A 12,187-nucleotide genomic window follows, 5' to 3' on the forward strand; every position below is an offset into this window, starting at 1 on the left:
AAGAGGTTTTTTTTGTTTTGCTTTGTTTTTTTTAATTCTCACCTGAGAACATATTTGTTTATTGATTTGAGAGAGAGGGAGAGAGAGACAGACATTGATCAGTTGCCTTCTGTGCATGCCCCGGTCAGGACTCGAACCCACAACGTTTTGCTGTGCAGGAAGACACTGCAACCAATTAAGCAACATGGTCAGGGCAACAGTAACAGTTCCGAGGTTGGAGAATCAGGCACAAGCCAGATCTTTAGGGCCCCACAGATCATCAGGCATTGAATGGCTGACATGATGGCATGTGCTTTTTAAAAGGATCACTGTGTGGCTGTTAACCAGATCTAGAAGCTGAACAGACTAAGCTGGTCAGAAGCCCAGAGAATCATCGCTTTACATAGGTTGTTCTATGGCCCCCGCATTAGGCAGGGCTGCTGTGCTCCCAACTCTACGAGGCACCTTTTCATTGTAATCTCCATAAATGGAATCCCCCAGAACTGAAAAAGTGGAGGCTTAGTTGGTGGTCAGCTTTACTTTTAGATAGTGTGGTTATAAGGCAAGGGGAAGGATCAAGGAACAACCAGAAGCATCTGTGTAATGATACATGGTAGTGTCCCCTTACCTGTTGGTATATGTTCCAAGATCCCCAGTGGATACCTGACACTGCAAATAATACCAAACCCTACACATCCTATATATATACACACACCTTTTCACATAAAGTAAGCTCTTTACTGTTTCACGGTGGCATATCTCAATGACCAGCATCCCTACTGCTGTGCTTTGGGGCCATTATTAAGTAAAGGGTGACTTGGACACAAGCACTGCAGTAGTGTGAGTTTATCTGATATCCCAGGTGGCTGCTAAGTGACTAACGGGCAGATACCATCTACAGCGCGGAGACACTGGAAAACGGGGTGATTCATGTCCCGGGCCGGACAGCAGGACAGCACAAGATTTCATTCCACTGCGCAGAATGGTAGACAGTTTAAAACTTATGAATTGTTTATTTCTGGGGGGTTTTTTTTAAGCATTTTCAGACTGTGGTTGACCACAAGTAACTGAAATCTCAGCAAAACTGCTGATAAGGGAGAGACCAAGTTTTGAGTAGATTTCTAGCCCAGATGATTGCTTACCTTAACCAAAGTGAAAAATATAGATTCCCCTTGTCAACCCAGGAATCATGGAAGTTTCCAGTCAATAGCCAAGCATGCCAGTTACCAATGGGAGAGGCTGCTGGCAATTTTCATTCAACAGAGGAATGACAGGACATTTGATGAGTCTGCTAAACTTGTCCTCCGTTTCCTCTTTTGTGTGACTGTCTATCGAAGGTATGATCCAGTTAACAATATAATATTTTTCAGGTCACTCGTTCACTCTTAGGACCGTCACATCCTCCTTTTGAAATCTTTGGGCAAGTTGAGTTAATGACAAGGAAGTGGCAGAGCTTTTATGCCATAGTATGTCATTAAACTGTAAGAAGCAATTTAAGCAAAAAGCATTTTTGTGTTAAATTCAGGACCTACCTGTTTTTATAATTGTATGACTAATTCTTTCCTGAGGCATCAGAAGTAAACTTTTTAGAACTAATGCTATCTTGTGAAAGAATCAAATACTGTAGATGTAGATATAATACCTTAGATGATATTGCTGAGACTGTCTCCCAGGACATCCTCTCCTGGCATCTCAGAGATTAAACTTTCAGGACAGATGGTTGTCATTTCCAGAACATTTCCGGTCTAACCTGCTATGTGCAGCAGCCCAGTTTTTTTCTTTTCTTTTTTTTTTAATCATTCTGAAAGTTAAGGAATTCCTTCCTCTATTCAACTAACATCTCTAAGGCTTTAATTTAAACTGATTTCCCCATATTTGGCCTTCTCTGGACATGGAGAAGAACTGGTCAGCATCTTCCACATACAAGGGCCTTTAATCAAATTATTCCATATTCGCCTTTTCTTCAGGCTGCACAATTCCACTTCCTTTAACCTTTCCACACAGGATTTATTCTCCATCCCTTTAATCATTTTGGTTGGTCTTTCCCTAGACTGTCCCTGGAGAGTCTTTAATTCCCTTCATGTAATTTTAAGAAGTTATTTTATCTAAAAAGTCTGAAGCCTTCTCATTTTGGTGTGCGGTCAGTTCAGATTTTGGGCATCCTGTCAAACAGGTGTACTCTGCTTAGTGATTTTTCTTTTCAACACCCTCAGTTATCTTAATCCGAGTGGGGCACATTTGGACAGAGTAAACCATCCAATTTTTAAAATGTTTTCTGCTCTTATTGCCTTTCTTCTTTCACTATAAATAAAGAATATCTGAAGGAAGAATGGGGAGAAAAGGCTAATACTACATAGCAACAATATGAGTTGTTAGAAGAAAAGTTGTGTGAGAAGTAGAGAATTTTAGTAGCAGAAATAATGTGCTACTTTTGCTTTTAGGCTGGTTGAGAGACCATCTGGTTCTATTACCTTGATGAAAAAGCAGAAAAAGCTTCATGGTTTATTATCACTTCACATTTGCAGAACTAGAGGGAAGGTGGAATGATAGGCAAATCCATATACTTGAATGATTTTTGTTGGCTAAAATCACTACCTACTTTATTTGTGTATTCATTGCTTTCTAATGCACAAGGAGGGAGTTTCAGACTGGAAGCAGGTTACTTTCTGCCTGCCTCTCAGGAGGTGTTTGAGAAACACTGGGGTTAGTTCCAGGCTTCAGGGTGACCAGCCAGAAAACCAAGGTACTAATTCTCTTGTTTATTTATGCAGTGGTGTTAGCCACCTTCTGGTCCTGAAGCTGTGGGCGGCCACTCGGTGCCTGCTGGGGAAGCATCTTTCTACCACCAGCTCGCCTCATCCTGCTCTCCTGCAGAAGGTGTGCAGATTTGGCATTCATGGAGCCAGGTGGTCCAGAAAGAGTTCAATTGGTTTCTCTCTTATTCACTCCATTTTCTTCCCCCTCATCAAGGAGTTGGCATTTTTGGTGGCTGGCAATGTTAGGTTATGGTCCATCTATTTGATGACAAGGATAACTTTGTGGTCCGCTGGGAACTAACCTCTGCCACCCAGCCCCTGCCCTTCGATGACCTGTTCCCATGAGCAGAATTCTGAGGGCCAAGGGGAATGCTTTTTGGTCATAGAAATATGATCCTAGAGTTCTGAAAGTTTTCTCTTTGCTTTCCCATAAATTTGATCAGCAGTTTTGTGGAAAATGTTTCTTAATAATTTAATAATAATGATAGCTGCCATTCTTCCCTGAGGGCTTACTAAGTGCTAAGTAATTTGCATCAGTTTTAATCTTTTCCATAACCTGATGAGATGGATACTGGCATTATATCAGTTTTACAGCTGAGGAAACTGGCATTACAGAAAGCTTGGATATCTGACTGTTGTTATGTACCTGGTAAATGCTGGCCTTGGTGGGCAGTTTCACTTGCAAACCATGCCTTTAGCAACTTTGTGACTTAGCAACTGATGCACTAGATTCTTAGTATATAAGGAGATGCTTAGTATGAATAAAGTCACTAATATTTATTGAAGCCTCATGTGCCAGGAACTATTTTAAGCACTGTACATGGATTATCTCATGTAATGCTGACTTATACCCTATCAAGTAGATGCTGCTGCAATTATCACCATTTTACTGAGGAAATTTGAGGCTCAGAGAAGTTAAGCATCTTTCTCCGGGTCACAGAGGAGTTGAACCCTGGAGCGGGAATCCCACTCAACCTATCTGGCTCTGGAACCTACCGGTTTAACCAATACCCTATGTCCCTATAATACTGAAGGTCTTACCAAAGGGTGTTAGAGGGGCGCTACAGAAAACCTGGGACTCCTGTCTCAGACACACACTAAGAGTTCTGTATATCATCTGATGAAGTATTTTCCTGGTTAGTGGATAGAACAGAAGCCTCAGCCAGATAAGCCTGTTGGCAGTGATTCTGGCAGGCAGTCTGTGTCCTGCGGGGTTTGGCAAACTAGAAATGGGGCACCTCCTACTATTTGTGTGTTCTTGTCACCCCCACACACTTTGGACCACAGAGCTTTTCTAATTGATGTTCTTTTTGTCTCCCCAATCTCGTTCTCTGTTCAGCTCGAGGCTTTTTACTCTATCTGTACCACGGAGCAGCAAGACCACGTCAAGTCATTGGAGTATCTGAGAAATAACTTTCGACCACAGCAAGGTCTGAATGACAGGGTGGTGTCCAAGTCCGCTGTCCATGACGCCTGGAACCATGACATGACAGACTTCTTGGAAAACCCACTGGGGACAGAGGCCTCTAAAGGTATGTTTGGATAAAGTGCCATTGTCCTGAGGAAGATTCCTTATCATCAATTACTTTAAATTAAAAGGAGGTCTAATACCAGCCAAGAATTGGAACTTGGTGTTAAGAGCATAGGTTTCTCTGCTAAAGAGACTTGTCTAGATGATAAGTACAAGCAGTTGTGGGAATAACTTCAGTTAAATTGTTATGTTCAGAGTTGCCCTTTTCCCTATTAGGCATTCTCTCTGATTCTTTACTTTGTGACATCAACACTAGTTAGTGTATGTCTAAAGAAAGCTTTTGGGTGTCTTACTTTTTTATTCTTTCCCTGCTGAGATGAGGAGTTTACTTCTGAGCTCAAACATCAGGACCTTGGACTTGCTCCCAGTGCCCCGGTTTGCAACGTTCTTACCAACACCCTCCCCAGGCAAGGTCTCCACCTCTGGCTCTGCCCCCACTTGATACCGCGTGGCCTTTATAAACTGTCACTTAACAGTTTAATTTCCATATCTGATAAACATAAGTTTATAATTTTCAGGCACTTAATATTTTTCATTTCTAGTTTCTTACATGACATGAACATGAATTTTTCTCCCAGGAAACCGGAAAACCTGACTCCACACTAACAGCCCTCCTTTCAGGCTCTGTGATTTGTCATAATTGTGGCTTAGAGCTTGGGAAACAGGGAAAGGAATAAGCCTGATCCAAGTAGTAGAACGTGGAAGGCAGGAAGGAATAACAAGGTGTTTGTATGAGTCTCTCCCAAACCAGTGTCCTCCTTCAAAACTGTGATCTTGGATAATGAGGGGTGAGCTTGTGTTGTTTGTTAAACACTGGAATTTTTAGTATGGTGAGTTACATGGGAGGTTTTGCTTCAAGAGTGTCCCCACTCCCAATAAAATGGACCGGGTTACTGGCATATGACCTTTGTGGGAACGGGGGAATGAGATTCTGTTCCACAAATAACTGCATTGATGTGCACTTTGATGATAAGAATAAGCCTATTTTCCAGTCTCAAATATCTGAAAAGGAGCTAAAAAAAGAGGAAAGGAAGTTTAAGAATGTAATCATCTCCTTCCCGTCTGTGTGATTTTTGTTTGAGGTTTGTGAGGAGAACTACTCTGGCCGGTTCCATCAAGAACTCCTTGACATCCCAGTAATTTGGGGTGGACACTTTGTTAAGGGCATCATTTGTCAACATGGGATGAACACAGGGCTAAGAAGCACACAGACCTGTAAAATATCTTAGGTTGGGCTGGCATAGAAAACCCCACTTGGGCTAGTTTTTTTTAACCAAGCTAAAAATAAAACAAAACAACTGAACTTGAAAGCTTTCTCCCAAGAGAACTTGTTTGGGAAACAGGGGGCTCTTAGGGTCTGGCTATTTTGTGAGAGATGAACATAGAGGATGTGTGGAGGGTGAGGAATTTATGTCACAAGTGAGCACCAGATCTGGCAGGTCAGAACTGCTGAGGTTGTGACAGTCACAAAGTTCTTTCCTAAAAAACGGCTGAGGATACAGTATACATCAGCTGCACAAAGAGAATGTGTGGCCCTTATTACTCAAGAAAGTAAAGATAATGGTCCGTTACACTGTTGTTGAAGTGAGTAGAACCTCTGATGAAAGGGCTTTCTCCAAATTTGAGCAGAGCCATGGAGCCATCCTTAAATGTCGGGGTTCAGTTCTTTATTCTGTAGCATGGGTGGCGCAACGTGTTGTGCGGGGAGCGCCGCTGGTTGCTGCTCATTCCTGGTCTAGGCAACAGCTGCCTCTGGGGGGACGGAGCACATCCCGGGGAGCACAGCGCTCAGGGATCTGAAGGTTACCATCTGGGGCCAGCTGAGATGGGAGCGGGGACTCTGAATCCTGCGGAGCGGGTGGAGGGTGTCACAGATGGGGCAATAAGCACAAATCATCGCAAACACTTCTCCGTTTGCCAGGAGAGGGGATGTGGCACATCCCTCTAGTGAGGAAAACCCAGAATTCCTTTATCAAAGGCTTTTATTAAAAGGGTTATCAGTAGGGCTAGATAACAGGAAAGCACAGGTCATCTCATTACATCCCTATGTGAATGTTCACAGAGAATGGGTGATGCTTTGAAGAAAACAAATGGCAGGAACACACCAATTTACAAGGGTCCAAGAGGAGACTAGTAAACAAGAGAGACAACTAAACATGAAAGCATAGTAAACATAAGAGTGCCTAAGGGTATAAGGTTAGGGTCTGTGAATAATGTAAATTTCCTTCCCAGCACGAGCTGGCTAGAGCTTCTGAGGGAAGAACAAAGCACACTTTAAAGAATTTACTTTTAGGCCTGATTTCCCTGGGAACCGCCAGATCTGGTCTAGGACTGACTCCAGTATTGTTTCGAGCCTGAGCCAGGTGGGGCAGGGGATGGGCGGGGGGCAGCCAAGAGACAAGGAGACTTCTTTCGGATAGAATGAGGACTCCTGCCACGTCCAAGCCAAGCCGTGGGGTACGGGCCTTTTTGCCCTTTCTCCGTGTCCCCCAATTTCTTGTCTGCTACCCATACCCAATCGATACCTATCTTAGTTTATCTCTGTGTGAGATAATTTGCCCATCATGGATTATTGACCATCACAGGGCAAAGCAGAGAGGCAGGAGCGTAACAGTGGGGACAGGTTGTCTCCTAAGGGGCCTGTTTCTCCAGGACTTCCCTGATTATTTCCAGCCGTGGGGCCCTCCCACCTGTCGGTGGGGTTACAGTTCCTGAAACTAGACAGGGCGTTTCCCAACATTATTCCACAAGGTCTGTGGCAATTATCATGATGTCCATTACTGACTCCTAAGATGTGTAGATATTAAAATATTTTGTGATCTTTCTAGAGCAGAGAGAGATATAGGTGCGGTCTAATTTCTTTTTTAAATATAGTATGAGAGTATAACATAGAGAAAAGCATGCACATAATATGTGCACAACTTGATGAATTTTCACAAACTGAATACACTTGAGTAACAGACACACAGATCAGGAAGGTCACATCACCATCTTCCCAGGAGAACCTCCATCTCCCCGTTCCAGTCACAGACTGTTCCTAAGGGGTAACCATGGATGACCATGAATTAGCTTTGCTTGCTGTTTTGTTTCATATAAACAGAAACAGGATGTCCTGTTAGTGTCTTGCTGCTGTGCTCTTCTCTGAAAGTCATCTATGCGATAACATGTATTTGTAGTTCTTTTCTTTTTTTTAAAGATTTTATTTATTTATGTTCAGAGAAAGGGAAAGGGAAGGAGAAAGCGAGGGAAAGAAACATTGAAGAGTGAGGGAAACATTAGTCAGTTGCCTCTCACATGCCCCTAAATGGGAACTCAGCCCACAACCCAGGCATGTGCCCCTACAGGGTATTGAACCAGCGACCTCTTGGTTCGCAGGCCAGCGCTCAATCCACTGAGCCACACCAGCCAGGGCATATTTGCAGTTCTTTTTAATTGCTGAATTTCACTGTGTGATTCTACCTGAATTTATTATCCTTTTCAATAGACATGAATATATGGATTTATTTCCCCATTTTAGTGATTATGAAAATTCTTAAAAAATGTTTTATTGGTTATGCTATTACAGTTGTCCCAATTTTTCTCCCTTTGCCCCCCTCTACCGCTCACCCCCATTCCCTCCAACAGTCCCCCACTTAGTCCATTTCCATGAGTCATGCATGTAAGTTCTTTGGCTACTCCACTTCCTACACTGTTATTAACATCCCCCTGTCTATTCTGTACGTACCAATTTGTACCTCTTAATCCCTCCACCTTTTCCCCTTTCTCCCCCATCCCCCTCCCAACTAATAACCCTCTAAGTGTTCTCCATATCTATGATTCTGTTTCTGTTCCACTTGTTTGCTTAGTTTATTTTTTAGATTCAATTGTTGATAGTTGTGAATTTGTTGCCATTTTAATGTTCATAGTTTTGATCTTCTTTTTCTTAAATAAGTCAGTCCCTTTAACATTTCATATAATAATGGCTGGGTGATGATGAGCTACTTCAGCTTTTTCTTGTCTAGGAAGCACTTTATCTGCCCTTCCAGTCTAAATGATAGCTTCTCTAGATAGAATAATCTAGGCTATAGGTCCTTGCTTTTCATCACATTGGATACCCATTGCCAGTCCCTTCTAGTCTGCAACATTTCTTTTGAGAAATCACTTGATAGTTTTATAAAAACTCCTTTGTAGGTAACTCTCTGCTTTTCTCTTGCTGCTTTTAAGATTCTCCCTTTATCTTTTACCTTTGGCATTTTAATTATGGTATGTCTTGGTGTGGTCCTCTTTGCATCCATCTTGTTTGGGACTCTGTGCTTCCTGGACTTGTATGTGTATTTGCTTCACCAAATTAAGGATGTTTTCTTTCATAATTTTTTCAAATAAGTTTTCAATTTCTTTCTCTACTCCTCCCAGCACCCCTATGATTCAGATGTTGGCATGTTTGAAGTTGTCTTTTCCTCTTTTTTTTAAATTCTTTTTTGTTTTTGCTGTTCTGACTAAATGTTTTTTTTTCTTCCTTATGTTCCAAATCATTAATTTAATTTTTAGCTTCATCCACCCCACTGTTGGTTCCCTGTAATTTTTTTTCTTTTTTTTTTTTTTACTTGATCTTTATTGTATTTTTTTCCATTACCCTTTAGTCCCCTTATATAAATTTTTCTTTATTTCACTTAGTGTAACCTTCATTTCCGCCTTGGTCTTTTTTATGCTGTTGAAGTATACAGTGAGTTCCTTGAGCATCCTAATAATCTGTGTTTTGAAATCTGTGTCTGATGCTTATCTCCATTTTGTTTAGTTCTTTTTCTAGAGTTTTGTTCTGTTCTTTCATTTGGGCCATATTTCTTTGTGTCCTCATTTTGGCAGCCTCCGTGTGTCTATGTGTTAGGTAGAGTTGCTTTGACTCCCTGTTCAAATAGGAGCACAACCTGTTTTAGAAAAGTGCCCAGGTAAGTTGAATGGAGTGGAGCCTTAGATAATCGCCATTTGGGGGCAACCCATGTAAACCAGGTTGATGGAGTCTCAGATATGGTATCGCCACTCTGTGGCACTGTGTTGGGCAGGGCTCAGAAAGGGGACTATGCTGCTGCCTGGCCTCTAGAGTTTTATCTGAGAGGAAGCTGTCCCCTGGCACTCACCCTGATGCCATACACTGCAGTTTCTCACCGCATGCCACTGGTGCCCTTCCAGCTGCTGCCCTGGTGCTGGAACCTAGAGGGAATGAATGTAAGTCCTATCCTTTAAGTCCTTTAAGAGGAGACTCCTGAAAATCCTGTAGTTTCTTCCGCTGTCCCAACCCCCACTGGTTTTTACAGCCAGAAGTTATGGGGACTTATCTTCTTGGCACTGGAACCCTTGACTGGGTGGTCTGGCATGGGGCTGAGATCCTTTGCCCCTGATCCCTCCCTATTTTTACCCACCACACTGGCATATGGGACCACCCATCCTGCGTCAGTGCCTCTCCACACCTCTCTGCGCCTTCACCCATCCTACCCTGACAAGATGAATGTAGCTCCTTTAATTCCTTGGTTGTTGGACTTCCATACAGCTTGATTTTCTGACAATTCTGGATGATCGTTGTTTTGTAGCTTAGTTGTAATTTTTGCTGTGGTTATGCAAGGAGGCAAGCTGTGTTTACCTATGCCCCCATCTTGACTGGAAGTCCAATGACTGAAAATTCTTGAACATGTTTTTTAATGAGCATATGGACACATCTCCATAGGGTGTGCACCCAGGAGTAAAAAGACTGCAGTGCAGTGTACACATACATGTGCAGATTGTGTTACATACTACTAAACAGTTTCCCAAAGTTATTGTATGTATTGGGTTGGCAAAAAAATCCATATGGTTTTTTCCATAAAATAAAAGATATATTTTTCATTTTCACCAATAACCATTGATTTGGACATTTTGAGAATGTTGGCTATATACCACGTGGTATAAGGTTGACCATTCTCAGTTAACATCTAGATTTGATCACTATCAACTTCAACTGCTCTCCCTGACCACGGAGCATCATCCAGCAAGAAATCTCTAACAACAAACTTCACAAACCACTTTTAACATGTTCAATCAGTCACAGTGCCTTCCCCATACACTGCACTAATCTTTTTTGCATTTCATTTGCATTTTACCTTTCTTGAAATAATAAAGATAAATGTTGCATATTTTCTTCCATCTTCAATATTAAAATGGGTACACAAAAATTTACCAATTTTGATAAGTTTTTTTAAATGCACACTCTTATGACAGCTGTCACAATACAATCTAACAAAATTGTTCTGAATGAAATTAAAGACAACTAAGCAGTACTAGAGCCATTTTACTGAGAAAGCCAAATGAACTTTCTGGGCAACCCAATACCAGCAGTGTATGAAAGTTCCTGTTTCTATAGCTTTTTTTCTAGACATAATTCTCGTACCATAAAATTTAGCTTTTACAAATGTACAATTCAATAATTTTTAGTGAATCTGTAGTTTTACAGATTTTATCACCCCCAAAAGACCCTTCTTGCCCATTTGCAGCCAGCCTTTCTCCTGTCCTCTACTACAGGCAACCTCCAATCACTTCAGAAATTGGTGTTAGGATTTTAAAATTTATCCATGATGTTGTCATATACATGTATTGTAGCTTATTTCTTTTTATTGCTAAACAGTCTGTTTTATATTTTTAATAACAGCTTTATTGAGATTTAATTCACATAGCATAAAGTTCATTCTTTTAAAGTGTACACTTCAGTGGTTTTTACTATATTCACAAAGTTGTGCAGTCACCACAACTATCTACTTTCAGAACATTTTTATCACCCCACAGAGAAACAACATACCCATTAGCTGTCACTCCTGTTTTTTTTCCTTCTTTTTCCTGCCTTCCCCCAACTTCCCCAGCCCCAGGCAACCACTCATGTACTCTCTGTCTCTCTGGATTTGCCTATTCTGGTTCATTCATCTAAATGGAATCATACAATATATGGCTTTTTATCTCTGGCTTATTTCACTTAGCATCAAATTTTGAAGGTTCCACCATAGCCAAGCATGTATCAATCCGAATTTCATTCCATTTTATGACTAAATACTATACCATTGTATGGATATGCCACATATTGTTTATCTATCTTTTTTTTCCAAAGAGAATCTAAAAGTCAAAAGAAAGGCATAGAAACAAGAGGAATAATATGGAATAAGGCTGAAGAGCAGGCCCAACACAGTATTTTTCCAGACTTCTACTCAGCTTTAAAGGACTTTGAAAGGGCTCACTGGCATGATTTCTTATGTTTGTGCCATGTACAGGGTTCTTAAATCCGCTATCTCGCCATGCAAAGCTCTCCTCCCCATATCAGCTTAAAAGGTTAGACATTTTCCTCCTTTTATAAAGTTTCAGGAGATCCTATCTAGGACACTGCTCAACCCTCTGACAGGCTTTCCAGAGACTCGACCCCCCAGCTCCCTCACTCAGCTTGAGCCACACTGAGACACCCAGTGTGAACTTGCCCCATTTCTTTGGCAGTAGTTCCACCTTTGCCTTTAGACAGCCTCCTCCCTTTTCCATATAGTCAGCCCGTTTCCTTATATTGCTTCTCAGAATGTACCCTTAGTTGAGTAAAAATGTTAACTCCTAGTAATAAAAAAAGGAAAGGTTACATAAACTGTCCCTAGCAAACTGCTGAGTGTCTTTACATGAGACCAACAGAAGCCCACCTGACCTTTCTGTCCCGCACACCCGTGCATTATTTCAGGACTCTCACTGTGATCGGGAACCACCTAGATTGGGTTCTATCTTGTGTCTCCTCCGCCATCTCTCTCTCGAGATGCTTACTGTTACTTCACAGAGTAACACGGATTTGGCCTTCATTATGCCATTTCACTCTCTTTATCTATGTATCAATTGAGAGACATTTGAGTTTTTTCCACTTTTTGCTGTTATGAATAGTGCTGCTATGAACATT

At 41.6% G+C, this 12,187-nt stretch overlaps 1 protein-coding gene across 3 annotated transcripts in view; it reads left to right on the forward strand.

Annotated features, from left to right (window-relative positions):
- Positions 1-12,187, forward strand: part of PTPRG (protein tyrosine phosphatase receptor type G) — a 681,808-nt gene that overhangs the window by 551,403 nt on the left and 118,218 nt on the right. For all 3 annotated transcript variants that reach the window (XM_054595580.1, XM_054595582.1, XM_054595581.1), the window contains exon 8: positions 4,075-4,267. In XM_054595580.1, the coding sequence (XP_054451555.1) occupies positions 4,075-4,267 (193 nt within the window). The remainder of the gene's footprint in view (positions 1-4,074; positions 4,268-12,187) is intronic.

The sequence above is a fragment of the Pteronotus mesoamericanus genome, unplaced genomic scaffold (genome assembly GCF_021234165.1).
Source record: "Pteronotus mesoamericanus isolate MK-2021 breed Mesoamerican mustached bat unplaced genomic scaffold, CSHL_Meso_final scaffold_54, whole genome shotgun sequence".
NCBI lineage: Eukaryota > Metazoa > Chordata > Mammalia > Chiroptera > Mormoopidae > Pteronotus > Pteronotus mesoamericanus.